The sequence below is a fragment of the Platichthys flesus genome, chromosome 24, assembly GCF_949316205.1.
Source record: "Platichthys flesus chromosome 24, fPlaFle2.1, whole genome shotgun sequence".
Lineage (NCBI taxonomy): Eukaryota > Metazoa > Chordata > Actinopteri > Pleuronectiformes > Pleuronectidae > Platichthys > Platichthys flesus.
In genome coordinates, this window is record NC_084968.1 from 4,132,080 (window position 1) to 4,150,218 (window position 18,139).

Genomic DNA, 18,139 nt, shown 5'->3' on the forward strand with positions numbered 1-18,139 from the left:
GCCGGCAGTAATCACTCGCTGAGATGCAGCACCAGTGACTTTTAATGCACCCTCCTTCCAGGCAAATCCAGTCTTGCGTTTCGCCCCCCGACCGATTTAATTCCAACTGCAGTTTGATTTACAGCTCTTCAGATCCGACAACTTCCCTCCCCTGTCTCCCCCCCAGTGCTGCTGCTTTTCAGCTCCTGTCCGTCTTTAAAGAGAGGCAGAGCAGAGTGCGCCGACAGACTGATGGGTTACAGGGTCTGTGCCATTTCATGGGCACTGCAGAGGTGACAGGAGAACAGGAGGGACAGAGGAATGTACCTGTTACTTTTGCAGTTTTTGAAAACACCCTTGAACTTGTCTGCATTCAGAGATGTCACACCCACCCGTAATTGTCACCGTTTTACAATCACTGTTCTGAACTGGTGGGAGTCAAGCCTACACTGCATCTTTAAATCATCTTTTTTAAATCATTTAGAACCCCTCTGTAATAATGCTATTGAAGACAAAAAATATGGGGCGAATGCGGAGGGGGGGGGCTTGTTGAAGTGGTTTGAATTCCATTGTCAGTGCCAATGACCTGAACAAGCACTGCGCGGTTTCAATGAATGACTTCAAATATGCTTGGAGTGAATGTGACCTGGCAGGTTATGTGTGAAAAAGATGATGCAGGCAATTAGGAGTGTAGCACACGTGCCTCTGGAGGAATAGATGGGATAGGCTAATGAAAAATGTGATCGGGGGGAAGAGACAGTGGCAAGTGCATTGGACCGTTCACCCCAATCATGGCAAACATCCAGCGAACATGCCTGAGCTGCTGCTCTTGCCTGCTCCCTGTAATTATTATCTTCTTTCCCTAATTTTCCTCTTTGTGTAGTTGATTTTTTTTAGTTTTTCTTCTTCCTTGCTCCTGTCCTTCTGTTCTGCTTGATGGTTTATTTTCTGTCCTCTCCTCCTCCCCTTCAAATTTGTTGCTGTTGGTGCTTTGGCATAAAGCAGCAGCCCTTCACAATGGATCCAATTATGGCTGGCTTTCCTGATAAGTGCAACAGTGGTTGAGGTGGAGGAGGCGGCTGGACGCAGTGCTAAATATCAAGGGTGGCCACTCCAGAGGACTAAAGTTATTGCACTGCAGCAGCAGACGAGAGAGAGAGGGAGAGAGAGAGAGAGGAGAGGAGGGTATGCAGAGGCTTTTTAAAGAATCTCCTCGACCTGATTTTTACCACTAATCTGTTGCTAGGTGCTCTGAATCCTTCTTCTTCTCAAAGCTCTATATCATTCAAGTAAAGCCCCACTTCACTTGTTGGCTACATGAGACCACAGGGACCACGGTTTACATTGGAGGTACCTGAAGATCAAATGAGCCAGCACAAGATCAAATTACTGATTTCAGACTAACTGTTTTATTGATTTATGCTTTGGAGACAGATTTGTCTGCACACACGTCCGACGTTGATGGCTGCTACCATTTGCATTTAGATGCTTATCTGGACGTGGACAAAGGGAGCTTGTCCGGCATTCAAAGCAGGAACAGTCCATCAGCGACACCGAATGCCAATTGCACTAACTCTGAAGTGACTTCTCTCTCTCCAGCAGCTGCAAAGGCTTTTCCAGAGAGGCAACGAGTCGCAGCCCACAAGTCAAATCTTTTGTGTCAATCTGGCTGCTCTCACACCAAAGCCTGACTCAGTGAAGTCCGCAGAGGAGCCGCAGAGCGAATAAGCAGCAGCCGCGACATACTCAGATGCCTCTTAATCCTCACTGTTCTGAGCGTGATGAGAGGGAATCACCTTAAGTCATGACAGTGAGACAGCTGCGGCCTGTAAACCACAGCACACACTCGAGGAGGCTGGCTGAGAGAGAATAAAGTGAGCAGCTATAGTCTTTCACTTGCTTAGATCCGAATCACAATAAACTGGGACGTGGCCTTGGGAGATTATCTCAGCACAGAAGTGTTCAATGGTTATAAACAGAGCTGCCTGAAAGTCAGTGTGAGCATAGCTTGATTGACACCTCAGCAAGCTCTGAAAGGTAAATGGTTCAGCATCGACCTCCAACGTCTTCCATCCCCTCCTCCCACACAGGCTCAAGCCATAACTTTTGGATTTCAACACAGACTTTTTTTGTTACCATCATTCTCTGGTCAAAGCAGGATGAACACCCTGCCACTCCCTGGGTCTAGTTTTAGGAGTAGGCATCCCTCCATCCTCCTCTGCTCACTGATGCTCCTCCTTCCTTAAGTGATGCAGATCGCCAAGAGGCAGTGCCATCAGTGCGGTTGAAGCTCTAAGCACCTGAATGTTATATTATGGTAATTCTATTTGGAGTGTGTGGCCTATAAATAAAGCTGTTGCACTCTTCCATGCACTCTTCTACACAGCCAACAAGTCGTTAGACTGTTTATGAGCTGGAACTGACTGGGAGCCTGTCTTAACAACAATGAACTATTGTTGCCATCATGCTCTATAAATGGCACACTCATTTTCATTGTTCCACTAGTAAATATTTCTTACAGCAGGATGGTGCAACCCATGCCTTCTTCAACTCTGAGCACAACACCTGTGAGAAGCTCTTCCAACGCAAAGTACAAAGATCCGCATCCCTAATGAGTCACCGTAACATTCTTGGGGCTGCTGTGGTGCCAGCGGGCATGTCCACAAGTGATCCTGTTGCAATACAGCGGTGCACCGATTACGGCAACGTCAACTGACAAAGTGATGACATATCTTTGGAATTAAACAGGCAGGTAATGCCTCAAAAACACACACCCAAAGTATACATGCTGGGACCTGCCGTGCGTAAAAATGTCCAAATGAGCCCAAACAGCCTCAGTTTTGCTCCAACATGCGAGTTCTGGCCCAATGCTTACCTTCAGAGTTTGAGGGGCCCCATGCTCTCAGAGGAGAGGCTACAGTGATGAACAGTTGAGGAGTGCGCGCTGAGGAGAAGACGGTTACATCACCGGCACCCCAGAACTCTTTGGTTCACCAAGTGGCAGCACCGGGTCCTGCGGTACGAGCGAGGAGGCGATGACAGGAACCCACAGAACCTCATCGGAGAAGAGCTGCTCCCTGGTTCCGGCTCCCCTGTTTCTGTGCTATGCGGCTGATTCTTTCTTCAAGGCACATTAACCCTACAACACGGTCGCCTCCTCTCCTGGCGCGCACGAAGCCAAGTTGTGGATGCGGCCGTGCGTCGGAGCATCTGGTCGCAGTTGGACCGCGTGCCAGCCCCTCTGTTGTTCCAGCTGTGCGCCTCGCGACCTAACTGCAGAGCCACAGTCCCTCCTGTCGGTGGTTACGCAGCAGCACCACGGTCCGTCCACATGCTGCTTGTGTACGCGCAGCTCCGCACCGCCGCACACACCATGTCAGTGCAGCGAGCCTGTCACAATCCGTACCAGTATTTTAACAATAATAAGAAAAGCCAAGATGACACAAAATAATGCATTTTTATCAAATTGAGTAAAAACAGAATCCAAATGTTGCTGCAATGAGTTAACAATTGTGTGTTTATGCATTAGTGAATCTATTAAAAAATACAGAAAATTGTGTGTTTATGCATTAGTGAATCTATTAAAAAATACAGAAAATGTTTATTGACTGACTGATAGGTCAGTCAAAAAGTGAAATAGAAACTAAATGATATAATGCGTCATTCTGTGTCTCTGGACAAAGTGAAACTCATGCAGCGGTGAAAGGAAACGTGCAGTTCGTCTCGATTGGTTGTCACGGGGACTTTTGATTCCGTTTTTAAATCAAGCCGCCAATCTCCAAATATAGGTGGTGTCCTATTCTAATTGCGATATTTCCGACAACGCTTGAAGGCAGCATTTATAGTCCTGCCCTACCAGGAAAAGAAGAAGAAGAAGAAGAAGAAGAAGAGAACCTGAAGTGACCGTAAGTTAGTTTTTAGACTCAACCACTTGTCTTTGTGGTTGAGCCACTGGGGATTCGAGTAAGAAAACAAAACGGAAGAAGAAGTTCTGTGATTTGCTCTCATCTTTACTTATTCGCCTTAGTGTCATGAGATGTGTTGTTGTGTTTTGTTAATTGCACCATTCATACGTCTGGAAATATGTTTGAATCAATCAGTTGAAAGTACAAGTCACAACAAACGATTTGCTAAATGTCATAAAAATCCTTTCTCCACAGCAGTGTGGCCGTTCTCTTCTCGGGTCCCTTTAGTTCAGGGGCAGAGGTGGGGAAACCAAGAGAGGAGGATATCTTTATTTTGACAGGCAAGAGCTGTGACATCCGTTTGCCCCAATGGACAGTCAGGAGGTGGGGGATTTACTGGAGGAGTGCCTCAGAGCAGCAGCAGCAGCGGCTCAAAGGTCCAGCCAGCCCACTGAGGCCGAGAGGCTGAACCAGCGCAGCTGCACAGGTCAGACACAAGAGGGTGCTGTGGAGTCAATCTTCACTTGGCTGGAGGAGAAGTCACATTGGGATTTAGTATTGTTGGTGGAATTACGCCGACGTGAGCTGCTCCACACACACAGCTTGTGTTGGGAATTTAAGACAAAGACTTTCTCTGCAAATGCTCAATGAATCAAACAATGCAATCCATGCAGCTGGTGTGAATTATAGGGGATTACCTTTTATTTAGCTCTTCAGTGGCACAAACTGGGACAGTGTCCACTGTAAGCTTCCTTCTCAACCCAGTATATCCCAGTCCCCTCTGCATTTCCACTGCCCACTAATAATATGTCTCCAGCAAAGGAACAAGAAGACAGCTGAACAACAAATAAAATACTACATCGTACTGAGTATTTTAATCCTTGTATAACACTGAGGCAATCATACCACACAAAATACCTCAAGCAATGTGTAGCATTTACGGTTGGAGCAAAAAACTTGATTTCTCCAGCTTTTTTCTGTTTGAATTGCAAAATGCACAAAGCTTTCTGGTATGGCTAATATTATTTGCATGCAAAAGTTTACCAAGTATTCTACCATTTTTGTTGCAGCTAAAAACGTGCACCCGCTCTTATTTATTTTCTGTAGACTTGCTGTCTGCAGGACTGGCCTCTCTCCTGCAGGAAGCCATGGACATGAAGTGGCCCTTCGTGCCGGAGAAGTGGCAGTACAAGCACTCAGTCAGTGCAAGTGACAAAACCAACCTCAGTGACCTCATCAGCAAGCACCTACCTCAGCTACTGGTAATAATCACCCAGATAAAAAGTAATTACTCTTGTTTTCTTGTCGTTAAACCAACTCACGTGTGTTCATTTTGTGGCCAGGCTGTTTTAAAGGCCTCCATTGTGGCTCGGGAAGCCAGCACTGCACTGGCAGTAGTCTTCTTGGTGGACCGATACCTCTACTGGACAGACGAGTCCACCCGGCTGCTGAAAATCACCAAACTGCTCCACAGGTGCCGACCTGACACACCGGTGGCGCCCCAGCTGGTCATACGACAGGCTAGGGTCTACCTAAACTCTGGTATGGTACAGTGTGGTGGAGGGGTGGGGTTAAAATACTCTTATATTGGACGAGTGGATAGGTAACTAGTTATCCATCAATTATAATGACAGATTTGAGAAATCCTATTGGTTGATTTAAACGCATAACATGGAAATTAGACATGAGAAGGCTTTTTATTACCTTGTAAATATAACACATTTTTTTAAGATATATTAGCTGTTTGCTTTGATTATGCAGGGTTGGATGAATGTGAACATAATCCTCATCTTCCCTACAGGCAAACTACAAAAGGCAGAGTACATCCTGAGCAGCCTTATAAACAATTGCGGGGCCACAGGTAAAGTCCTTGCTATGTCATTATAGTGGCCTTCATTTGCAGATTACACTATATGGAATATGCTGAATAAATAGAACATTAATCTCTAATTTACAGGTTGTTGGGTGTACCACACTGAAAGTGACAAGACTCTTGTGCAGGCTGTTAGTGTTCAAGTGCGTGGAATGATTTTGCAAAAGCTGGGTAAGATAATTTTTTGAATAAAAGAGGGAACACTGACCGCTCTACATTTTAACACCTTCTTCACTGCTCTGTTTCAGGCTTGTGGCTTGAGGCTGCGGAGTTAATCTGGGCCTCGCTGGTCGGCTACTATTCACTTCCTCAACCTGATAAAAAGGTAGCCTAGAAAGAGCATGTCGCTGCCGCAGTGGCACAGCACACTATGAGTTTGTCAACCTGCATGACCCAGTTTGCACAAGATTGTAAACCTTTGCTCTGCATGTCTGTTTATTTTATAGGGCATTGGAACTTCTCTAGGCTTACTGGCAAACATATTGGTGTCAATGAATGATGAGGACTTTCGTACTTTTAGGACTGATCAAAATAAAGAATTGGTAAGTCTAGCCGCCATCATTTATTTCATACCATGGGCTTTTTATAAATTGGTTTATAAATTTGTTGATCTGTTGTTTTCGCCGCAGTCCTTACTTGGAAATGTGAGTCATCGTCTTCTTTCAGCAGCCCAGGCAGCGAAGATGGCAGTGGTATACAGCCAGTACACGTCACTGTATGTGTTGACGAATGTGGTAAGCCATTCACCTGACTGGGCATTGAGTTAAGAATGCCTGCAATTGACAGAAATTAATAAAGTCATTTTTATCACAAAACAGACATGCTAGCTAACGGTAAAGCAAAACAAATTATTCGCATAGGAATTTCTATTGACAGACTCTCTTCTTTTTCTTTAGGTAACTCAAGGGACCTGCTTGTTATCATACAGTTTCTCATTGGAGTGCCCCAACTCACAAAGGCAGTCTTTCCTCCAGCAGGCTAGAGAGGCATTTTCCATCGGCCTACTCACCGATACAGAGGGCAAGCAGGTCACCAGCAAGCAGGAGCTTCACACCTTCCTCAAGGCTGCCTTTTCCCTAACTGTCACACACAAATGGCTTGGCACTCCTCAGAAGGTTGTAACGCAGGCGACACAAGCTTGCCATAAAGCTTTAGCAAATTTCTATGATTACTGTCATGCAGCTAGCCAAGACAAGGATAGCCTCTGTGCTGAGATCATGCACCTGGTCACCCAAGTCAAGCTTCTGCTGCGAGTGGAGCCTTTCTTTAATTCAGATAGGGGGTCTTTTATTCCCGACAGCTACAGAAACATCGCAGACGCATCAGTTAATTTTACTCTGGCCGGTTTCTCTAAGTTGATGCAGAGATTCCAGAAGTATCGTGCATCGCTCTGCGAGACAACCAACTCCAATTGTAAGGGAACTAAAGACGAGCTAGATGGGGCGAGGCTGTGTATAACTGCGCTCGGGACGACCATGGACCCACTTAACACAGAATGTAGCACTGAGGCCTGTACAATGGCAAAGGGTACACCACAAGGAGAGCAGCCACATCTGAGAGGATTAGATTCATCTGCTGGGCCTCCACCTCAGCACTCTGACCAGAGTACCACTCAAGGAAGCACAGATGAACTTGGCTCATCATGGCAGAACTTCTCCTTGAGTGGTTCAGGGTCTTCTTGGCCCAGCAGCAGTGGATACGTAGGAAGTAGTGCTACGGAAGCGGGAGCAGAGGGTAGTAACCAGAACTGTCTGACCACTGAGGTTGACGATAGCTTTCTCCTGTTCCCTGACAAAAACATGAAGCGAGACTTGCATGTCTCTAGCTCTACTGTTAATTCCAATACAGTCCCAAGACTAGCAACACCTGCCACTTCCTCCTCCAATGGGAGTAGTGATTCAGAAAAGTTTGAAGCGATCCAAGCTGGAATAGAGACACTGGCCACTGAGGAGGATTGGATGATTGCTGGTGCTGGTGTAGTGCAAAAAACATTCCTAGCTGATGGAGAACCACAATCTTTGTCCCAGCTAACTCTCAAAACATCCTCCAGCTCTCTCAGTGACAGTTTCAGTTCCCAATCATCATGGGAGCAAATTTCCACAGACCTTGCCTCGCCCACAAACAGAATATCTCAGCTATCTAACCGATCAAAAGCAGGAACCAGCCAAACCAGCAAGTCATCTGAGTCTGACGGGAGTTTCTTCCTCTTAGAGACACTTGATTCTGAGACCACTGGTTCAAGCCAAGTTCCCACGAACGAGAAACAAATATCTAGAAGGGATTCCAGAATTTTGTCCAAGCCACAAAACATGGAAATGAATGTTGACCCAAATATTGTCACTGGAACTGACTCTGTATCTGTAAAACCTGCTACCAAGAGCTCTTTAGCAAACCCACACCCAAACCTTTCCCAGTGTGCCTCGACTGAACCTTCCATGGATAGTTCATTTGACATAGTAGAGATGAATGAAGTCTCTTCCGCAGAAAAGGTGACTGTTCCTCAGAGCCCCTTGTGTTACACCTGCCAAAATCAGAGCACAGCAGGTGGTGTTGTCTCTGAGAGACCATATTTGTTGTCACAGAGAGATTACCGAGCCCTACTGGCTGGTGTTTGCCACGATTGTCTGATGAAGAGGTTGCACAGTGACGAGACACAATTCAAGCTTAAAGAACACAGAGCCGTCTACAGTAAGTATGAAGTCCTATTTAAGAATGTTAGGTATGGCTGGAAAGCTGGCATTGTGTATGTGTGTGTGGGGGGGGGGGGGGGTATAGTTATGACAGCTATGACGGATTGTTTTAAAATTTGGTGTAGACATTCATGGTGCCCAAAATATGGAATTGTAATGACTTTTGCTTAGCTGATCAAAGTTTTTACTCATACTGCAGGTCTATATTTTGTACAACTGTTTATCATTTCAGTACAAAAGGATTAATTGCATGTGGTAATCAACGACTTTGCTTTGAGTTAAATAGTTAAAAATTTGTAATATGTGAAATATCTGATCAAGGGACATGACATTAGTTACTGTCATTCGTATCCCCCTTAGGTTGAATTGTAATAACCTTGGTGGACATGTAAAATGCTTTGTTTTGTAGTAGTGGCAAATAGTAGCATGCTAAAATGCTTAATTAAGAAAGTAAAACCTGTACCTCTGTCCAAAATTTCTCTGGTCCCATTTGAGAAGCCTTTGCATCAAAACAACCCACACAGTGGGGTAGTCTGCAAGTAGTGTAAAAACCCAGCTGTGTCTTAAGCAGTACATAAAACGTTGGTTGTAACGGTCTCTGAATATCCAAAACCACTAGGTGCTCTACATTTGAAGTTCTCAAAAGCACAAGGACTGTGGACGGCAAGGGAGACCTGTGTTTACATCGGAGAGCCAATGGGGATGAAGGGCAAGCAGAGAGCAGCAATATGGGTGCAGTTTTTACACCAAGAGGAAAGGCTAAGCAGGTACGCATGCTGCACATTCTACACACAACCAGACTGTGATGACTTTAAGCCTCACACTGTCTGTGTGTTAATGTCCGTAGTTACGTCGGGAAGGACTACCTGAAGCCGAAGCAGATCCAGTTTCACCTGGGAGATGTGGAGAGGCAGATGACGGCCCAGTACTATGTGACAGAATTCAACAAGAGTCTCTACGACAGAGATGTCATGGCCCAGATCTACTTCATTCCCTCAGAGGCACTGTTGGTGAGGCCGAGTAATAAAGATGCCAAACATACAACAGATGATGAGGAGGAGGAGAAATAGCAGATACACTCATATTAAATTAACCTTAATCACACAATATTACTTTAATAGCATCCCTTACACATTTATAACACTAACACTGGAGACAGCAGAGTGTAGGATTGGCATCAGCGGCCTTCAAGCAGTTTTCTTCCAAACCCTTATGTAATTCCCCAGTACACCTTTGGGTTTACTGCTGTTAATATAGAAGGTACTATAATGTGTTGTCAATATAAAATCTATAATACCACATTGGCGTAGTGGTACAAATATTTGCTTAGTGATATTGTTTCTCCCCATCTGATCAAATCAGACCAAATAAAACAATATTTGTCCTTCATTAATTTACCATTTAGCATGAATACTAGTTCTTAGTATAAAGTCTAAATAGTAAAACTGCAGGGTGTTGACAGAACAGTTTCCTTTTATTTCCACTTCATATTACTGTTATGGTACAAATACATATGACTGTAAATGTGTGTACATTTCCTAATGGAACTCAGCGTTTCCCTTTTGTAATAGATTTTGGATGGTGATGAGATCGTGGGGTGTGTGTCAGTAGAGCCCTACATGCTCGGAGACTTTGTCAAACTGACCAACAACACGGGAAAGAAGGACAAGAGTTTCCAGGCCACAGAATATGGCCTCGCCTTTGGACACTTCACCTACATATTCTCTGACTACCAGGAGGTTGTTGTAGACCTGCAAGGTGTGTATTTGTGTGTGCGTGTGTTTGTGTGTGATGATTCCCCACAGCCTGTGCATTCTTGTCACTTTGAAAAGATGTAACTGTCTTCTACCTTCTTTTTTTTCATAGGATGGGTGACAGCCAATGGCAAAGGGCTTACCTACCTCACTGACCCCCAGATCCACTCCACCAGGACCCCTCGGGGCCCCTCCAACTTTGCTGCCAGAGGCCTCAGGTACTTCCTGGAAGAGCAACACGGCCCCGAGTGTAATGGCATCTGCCGGCTGCTTCAACTAGCTCCAGTGGTTGGACAGCCCCATGTTCCCACCTAGAAACATTGAGAAGTGACACAGATTGATAGATTCCCCAGTTGATTGAAAAGATTATGTTTCAGCTTTTAAATAAAATAAGAGTATAATACACTTGATGCAATTTTAAAGGTTGGCACAATTTGCACAGTGTATGGTATTTCTCAGTAACATTTCAACAACTAATCAATTCATTTCAACTGTATCAAGAATACAGTTTATATAGTTAAAGTTTATATAGCTACTTGTCAGGGTTGGTTTTTGAAAATGCGACATTTTGTGATAAAGCTTCAAAATGTATATTACTTCTGTTTGAGTATTTGCTCTCTATTCACGACACATGACACAGGAAGTAAAGTTTTTACTTCACATAACTTCATTAGGAAAATATTTTACTTCGTAGGACTGAGGGCATGGAGAGTAAAGTGAAAGAAAAAATAGCCCAGTCATATAGTAATTTTATATCCTATATCCTATCCTATAAAATAAAATGTTCCAGATACAGCCTCACCTGCACCCAGCTGTATATCATAGAAAAAACACAACTCAGATAAAATGCTTCTGTTGGTTTGTTTTTGTAAATGTATTTTTGTATCTTTTGCTGTTTCGTGTATGTTATTGGATTGTTGTCTAACTGGAAGAACAGTAGGAGTCACCTGACACAGTGACTCACCTGGCATATCAGCACTGTGTAGATCTGACCTCACGGGCTCCTTAGCTTGTGTAAGGTCTTCAGCAAGTTGAACTTTAAATTGATAATTCAACACTGTTTTGCAGGTAAATAAATAACCCTGCAGTCATTGGTAATAGTTTGTAAACATACAGTATTTGTTAATTGTAAACAAGTGGCAAATGTAAAAAAAAAGAAAGTGTTCTTCATTCAAACATAATGGGTTTGTGATTTGGTCAAAGTCCATGCAACGATATTAAGACACCGTAAATGATGAGAATTAAATGACCTGTTCTACTTAAATCAGTGTATTTCAGTCAGTCAGGTGACTGGTGTGGGCTTGCAGGTCGGATAAGATATATATCGTTAAAGATTTATTTGTGACATTCAATGTCACCAGTGTTTACTTTCTTATTATAATGATAACAATCATTTTATCTCCTTGTTAATCAAACTCTTAAAATTACACAATAACGAACTTTTTTCTTTGCAAGACAAGTCAAAAGCAATACTGCTAAACTTCCCACAGAACATCTTCACATTAGTAAGGAGGCATATTTTATTAATATTAAAAGACAGCGTGATGCCTTTGTGCAATAAAGAAAATCACCGACATGCAGGTGCTCCAGTGTCACGAGTGCAGTCACACACACCTTCAGATCATATGACTGTGATGTCATTCACAGGGCTATTAGCACACACACACCTCCTCTCCACTCCACAGACAAAACTCCAGTTCTGGGTTTATGGTTTCCCACTTTAGCTGAGACAAACACAATTCTTCACCCCTGTCCCACTGAGCCCTGGCACAGACAGACACTCTCCTCAGAAGCACTTTATTGTAGTGAGCGTCACCAAATAAATATGACAGGTATTTGCATTCAGTGCCTTGTAGGTGACTATGTTATAGGTTTCGTGGGGAAATATGGGTAGATGCTGTGTTTTTATAACAATTGTACACACAAATGGTTTTCTTTACATAAAGTAGAGGAGGCGTCATTTGGGGAGGAGACACTGACTTTTACAGCTGATGTGAGTCTGATAACAGAAGCCTTTCCCTAAGCTGCATGAGGATTTTTCCTTTCATAAGCCTCAAAGGGTTAAAAATAAAACCTGGAGGCTGGACTTTCTCCTGGAGCCTCAGTGTCAGCTTATAAGGAAGTAGCTCCTCTCCCAAGCACCAGACTGTCTGTTGTGTCCTGTGAACCGGAGCATGGAAACCTACAATATGAAAATCTTAGCAGTTTTCGCTTTTGTACTGGCAGGCTGCCTGGCTCAGAAGCCCCGCCCATGCTGTAAGTAAAAAACCAGATAAAAGACAGATGTGTATGTTATATTGAATTTTATAACAGTCTTATTGAATGCAAATTTTCCATGTTAAAGTGTAAACTTTACTGAAATAATGCAGTGTTATACTTCCCTATGTTTTTACACAGCAAGTCCTCGTCTTCTGAGTGGAGCCCTCATGGTGGTGAGTGTTTGTTTTAGAGTGCCTTTTTAACCTGAGAGCAAGTAAGACACGTGAACTCACTCATATTATCTGTCTCCAGTCCACACAGAATGAAAAGCTGGAGGCCTACATCAGATATGAGTATGATGCAATGGGACAGAGGATCCGGCTCAAGGAGCTGGGCGCCTATGACAACAAGAGCTTCACCTACGATGCTCTTCTGCTCTTCAGAAAGGTAACCCGAGCAATGACACTATCAGCACATGAACTCGTTCTGGTGAGCAATCGCTCCTGAACCAAAGTGAAAGGCAAAGGGAAGTTAGTATTTATTCGAAGTCAAAGCACAGAGATCTGCACCGGAAGATTAGTCTGTCAGGGGTAGCCTATATACAAATTCTAATTCAGATCTCATTACTATCTTCAATGGGAGATAAGATTTACCATAAAGGGAAGTTCATGTGTATTTCAGTTTTTGCATAGGGAATCAGGACTTCTTATACTTCTCACAGGTGTCAGAATAACAAACCCACTCTCTTCAACTTACAAGCTGAATAATCATTTGATCGATACACACATAGATGGATTACAAAGACCACTGGCCCTGGCCCCAGACCCCTAGCCATGCACGCACATAGCACACGCGTGATATACAAAGTGTGTGTTACTCCAAAATTATATTCATTCATTTGACATGTTAAATTGCTGCCATTTTAGGTGGTTTGTACATGGCACGTGCAGCAAAGTATTTAAATCTATAGGAGTTTACACAAATGAACATCAGATGGAGTGCAGAGCCGCATACCACCACACAAAACTGCAGTGAAAGATATCTGACCTGAGGCAGTGGCTTCCATCTGGCCTTCTTTAGAGAAAAGTCATCCATCAAGCCGTTAAAGGTCCCACTCCCGGATGAATTCCGATTCAGTGACCACGAGTTACAGCATGTTCATCCTGGACATTGTCAGGACTGCTCTCCCTCACAGTTGCTGAAGGGAAACTGTCAGATACCATCTTAATGCAATGTATAGGCCTGTTTGAACATCCCATGATAGAATCTGCTCATCTACAAAATGTTCAGACAATTTTGTAATCAAGCAAAAGTTTCAAATTCAATATTAATTGATTTTAACATTAATAAAATTAAAGCCTAATAATACATCATAAGGCCAAGGGGCTCCATTGGCTCCAGGACCCAGGAATCCCATCACTGTGTACACAGCGATCTCTGTAAATGATTAGTGTAAAGGTCCTTTGAAACATTAATCCTCATCCTTCAACTTTTATCCTTCAGGCTGTCATGTATGAGATTAATCACAAAAACCATATATGCAAGAAAAGGCCTCTGAAGGCGGACTTCCATCCCATGAGAATCCCCAAAACTGCAGGTCTGCTCGGCCAGGCTGTCGTGGGCAGCTCGTCTGGACCCGGACAGGGACTCCTGGTCAACACCTGGATGGGAGATCTGCCCAACAAGCAAGGTGAGACCTAGCATGTGAGGGTCAGAGCTTGTCTCTTCATTCACATTACTTCATTAACACCATCAGTGTCATGTCTGTCCCTCCAGGAAAGTACGTGAGCACAGTCACTGAATTTGGATGCATTCCTGTCGGCACTTCGTACCAAACTGACAGGTTCGGATGGGTGGTGACCAGGTACTGAAGGATTCAAATCAACTCTACAGCCAGAAACTGTTTCATTACCTGCCAGGTGTTCACTGTGTCCCCTTCTTTCTCTTCACTAGCTTCTTCAACAACGTCATTGGAATTACAGACCCGGGTCAGCTCAACCCTCCGGACTTCTGCCCAGATGCAGAGATGGAGGATGATGAAGAGGAGCCAGTCGACTTCGTCAGCTTGTTCCTTTGAAAGTGATAAAGACCTCCTTGAACTCGTGCCTCAAACTGTCTTTGAGATTTTGAATGAAAATAAGTGAAGCCACTGAATCAGAGTTGAGCGTTTACTTGTGCAACAAACATGTGTAACTCAAAGCTTCTCTGACTAAATTTTGCAGAATTTATCTTTTTTATTGTTGAAAATGTCATTTTTTCTTATCACCAATTGATTAAAAGCCTGTGATGTAAATTGTCAACAATTCATTTTAGCACCTTTTCCCTTTTACAGACACCAAATAAATGTTACTTGCTGTCTGCTACAAATATTAAGCTGATCATTTGCTAACATGTTTTACAAAATGTCCTCTAGTAGTTAACAGTTCATACAGCTTTAAAATCACCAGTTAACTAAAGTTGTCTTCGAGACATACACAGTATTACATCAGTGAGAAGTAAACCTGCATCAGTTTTCTTATGACTGTACATCACTGCTACGTAAAAAGGATATTGTCTCATAATCTCTGTGACCACATGCATTTTTTTAATCAATAAAATTACCAAACAAGTGTGTCTCAGTGTGTAATGAAAATATACAATAGGCTTATTCATATTATTAGGAAACATTCGAGTTCACAGAATCTACATTTCATCAGAAGAAATGTCAATCTACAGAGAAATGAACACCCTCTAATGTTTTCCTGTTAAAACACATTTCTAATACTCAAATTGCAATTCTGATCTTTTACTATATATAAATGCATTGTTAATATTTCCTAAAATGGGTTAGGGTTAGGGTTAGTAAAAGAAAAATAACAGTAGTGAAAGCACAATATATCATATTTCATTGATTGATAGAGAAAGCTAGTCACATTCATTCGGACAGACAATACGGAAAACATCTGAACCCTTACTATCTTCTTTTGGTGTCGATGTCTTGAATATTCTTCTCCCTCCATCAGTTTCTGTTGAAGACACGGTTTTCCTGAGATCATACAGGCACCAGGAAACTACCATCAATATCTTGTTTACAGGCTAAAAATGCTCTTTCTCAACTCTCCACAGGATTTCAATTTGAATTCTGTTCTGTTTATTTAGAAATTTTGTTAAAGCGCATAAATTGCATGTACCTAGAATAGGGAAAGAGTAGAAAGGTGATGAAATACTATTTCAGGCCAGATTCAAGATACAAGATACATTTATTTATCCCAAACACATGCACAGACACACTCATGCAATTGAGGGAATTTGTCCTCTGCTTTTAACCCATCTGGTGCAGGACACACAGAGCAGTGGGCAGCCATGTACGGCACCCACTGCAGATGTTGGGGGAGTGAGGTGCCTTGCTCAGGGGCACTAGACAGTGAGGTAGGTAGAATCCTCTTGGATTTTTGGACAGATCCAAGTGTTGTCCATCCAGGTTCGTTTTTTGTTGTTACTGCGTCCAGGTACGTTTTTTTTGTTGTTACTGCGTGGAGTCGAACCAGAGACCTTCCAGTCTGATGTCTTCCCAGTTTTCTGCCCATAGTCCAATTTTTTCTGCCACTAGTCCACCGCCTCTCCCAATGGTATGGGCACATTTGAATTCCCCTTTTATAGCGACAGGACAGGTCTGTAAGCTGAGAAAATGTGTAACTGAAGGCAGCCTCACCCACTTGTATATAAGGAAGTGAACTCTGTGAAGCAGCAGCAAAACGTTCCTTCCTGCGTATCTGACAACAGGCAGCATGAGAGTCCTCGTCCTGTTTGTGTGCCTGTCAGCCGGCTGCCTCGCTCAGAGACCACAACAATGCAGTAAGTAGCCTTCACAACACAGCTAAAGTAAAATAAGTTTTAATTTATAATGTCCTGTCACAGCACTTCACACACCTTTTATAAATTTCAGCATATTGAGAAAAATATACTGTGGAATGTGGAAATTGCTATGTGATATAAAGGTTCCATTTAGGTTAAACCGCTTCTTTGATTTTGTCAGCATCCCCTCCACAGCTGACCGGAGACCTGTCTGTGGTAAGTCTTAACATCTTGTAATTATGCTGCTGTGTAAATGCCAAGTCTCTGGCTGATATTACATTTGAACGTTTTCATTCACCCTTAATAAATTACTGGATTATTTTTTTTTGCAGTCACAGGTGGGAGGTTAAATGAATAATACGATGAATCTTTTAAAGTTACAAAAAATGTCCACATTTCAAAGACTACCAAAAATGAGAAGCTGCTGGCCTTCGCCAAGTACAGCTACGATTCCCAGAGACAGCGCATCCGCCTCACAGAGTGGGGGGTCATCGGCAATAAGACCTTCCACCTCGACGTCCTTCTGCTCTACAGACAGGTAATGGCCAAACATCTGCTTTGGGAAATGTGATTTACAGCTCAGCTCAGTGTGTAACACCATCCTGTCCTGTAGCGTGTGATGTATAAGATTAACTCCAAGAACCACACGTGCTGCAAGAGGCCGCTCAATGTGGACTTCCACCCACTGGCAATCCCAAAGAACGCGACCCTGCTGGCACAGGTTTTGCTGGGCAGCTCCTCTTTCCCGGGACAGGGAGTCCTGGTCAACACCTGGGCGGGGGAGCAGCAGATGAAGGAGGGGAAAGGTACAGTAGAGGAAGTAAGAGGGAATGAGACTAGATGTCATGTGGTGTATTGAGGCACATGACTGTCAGGGATGGTCCCTTTTTTTTTAAATTTCATTCCTTCTCATTCTCATGAACCTGCTTGTCTGTTGCGCTGCCCCGGCCTCCTCGTGATCCGCCTCTCTGTCTGCAGCAAAGTACATGAGCACCGTCACCGAGTATGGATGTATTCCTGTCAGCACTCTGTTTCACACCCCCAAACATGGATGGATGGTGACCAGGTCAGTGCATCAATGAACTATTCAGAAATGCTTTTTTACACCTGACAGGGAATAGGGCTTTTTTATTTTACTTATGTTACTATTGTCAAAAGGTCTGCTGTAAGAAACTTGTACACAATCAACAACATAAGAGACTAATTGTGGGGGGGGGGGTTTTATATGCTGGTGTAAAACTACATAACACTCTTCACACATTTATTGACGTTGGCATTCACAAACAAAGACAAACTTGGCTTTGCGTCATTCCAATTTCTTTTCGGTATTGCAGGAGATTCTGGGACTTCTCAAGGGTATTTGCCTGTTTTAACCATGTTTTCTTCTTTGTGTTTCACCCACAGCTTTTTTAATAACATTGTCGGACTACGTGACCCTCAGCAGCTCATCCCTCCACCTTTCTGCAAGCACGCGCAGCTGGAGGAAGAGGACGGACAAGACCCAGCGACCTTCTTTAGCTTGTTTTAAAACAATAGGCTAGATTTTAAAATGTATTGTGCACTGTGACTGTACACAGCTCTTTTGCACTGCATTATCACTTATTTAGTGGCATGTGGGTTAAATTTAGGTTATTTTTCAATCAGCTTAAAATAGTAAGTTTGTTGTGGGTTTAACATTCTCTTAGTATAAACAACATAGTATATTAAATATAAATGAGGAGAGAAACGATAAGTACAATATCATTTCACTTAACAAATAAAATACACAATTACCATCTCTTTTTGGACAGAACATAAAACTTATGAGATTTTTTTATTTTGTATTTCCTTACAATAAATAATATATGGTAAAGACATGAATACGTGGTGGCAGCAATAAAGACAAATGATTTAACCAATGTTGAA

At 43.1% G+C, this 18,139-nt stretch overlaps 4 protein-coding genes across 5 annotated transcripts in view; 3 read left to right on the forward strand and 1 right to left on the reverse strand.

Annotated features, from left to right (window-relative positions):
* LOC133950021 (RAS guanyl-releasing protein 2-like) overlaps positions 1-3,321 on the reverse strand; it is a 34,823-nt gene extending 31,502 nt beyond the window's left edge. The window contains exon 1 of the mRNA XM_062384175.1: positions 2,855-3,321. The gene's annotated coding sequence lies outside the window, so the exon portion shown is untranslated. The remainder of the gene's footprint in view (positions 1-2,854) is intronic.
* A 414-nt stretch (positions 3,322-3,735) lies between these two features.
* On the forward strand, positions 3,736-11,465 carry alpk1 (alpha-kinase 1). Of its 2 annotated transcripts, XM_062383496.1 has the most exons (14): positions 3,736-3,884; positions 4,140-4,371; positions 4,992-5,146; positions 5,228-5,426; positions 5,686-5,745; positions 5,842-5,928; positions 6,006-6,082; positions 6,204-6,299; positions 6,387-6,491; positions 6,654-8,445; positions 9,067-9,214; positions 9,295-9,457; positions 10,019-10,205; positions 10,314-11,465. In XM_062383496.1, the coding sequence occupies exons 2-14, from the start codon at positions 4,254-4,256 to the stop codon at positions 10,514-10,516; spliced, it is 3,390 nt and encodes a 1,129-aa protein (XP_062239480.1). In that variant the 5' UTR covers positions 3,736-3,884; positions 4,140-4,253; the 3' UTR covers positions 10,517-11,465. The 2 variants fall into 2 exon arrangements, with proteins under 2 accessions (XP_062239480.1, XP_062239481.1); XM_062383497.1 differs by lacking the exons at positions 3,736-3,884; positions 4,140-4,371; positions 4,992-5,146 and having other exon boundaries at positions 5,242-5,358.
* Positions 11,466-12,298: 833 nt separating this feature from the next.
* On the forward strand, positions 12,299-15,008 carry LOC133949581 (ependymin-like). The gene is made up of 6 exons (XM_062383498.1): positions 12,299-12,457; positions 12,599-12,633; positions 12,713-12,847; positions 13,904-14,090; positions 14,177-14,264; positions 14,354-15,008. The coding sequence occupies exons 1-6, from the start codon at positions 12,376-12,378 to the stop codon at positions 14,475-14,477; spliced, it is 651 nt and encodes a 216-aa protein (XP_062239482.1). The 5' UTR covers positions 12,299-12,375; the 3' UTR covers positions 14,478-15,008.
* Positions 15,009-16,113: 1,105 nt separating this feature from the next.
* Positions 16,114-18,133, forward strand: LOC133949863 (ependymin-like). The gene is made up of 6 exons (XM_062383907.1): positions 16,114-16,234; positions 16,416-16,450; positions 16,638-16,772; positions 16,848-17,040; positions 17,213-17,300; positions 17,639-18,133. The coding sequence occupies exons 1-6, from the start codon at positions 16,168-16,170 to the stop codon at positions 17,760-17,762; spliced, it is 642 nt and encodes a 213-aa protein (XP_062239891.1). The 5' UTR covers positions 16,114-16,167; the 3' UTR covers positions 17,763-18,133.
* The last annotated feature ends 6 nt before the right edge of the window (positions 18,134-18,139 follow it).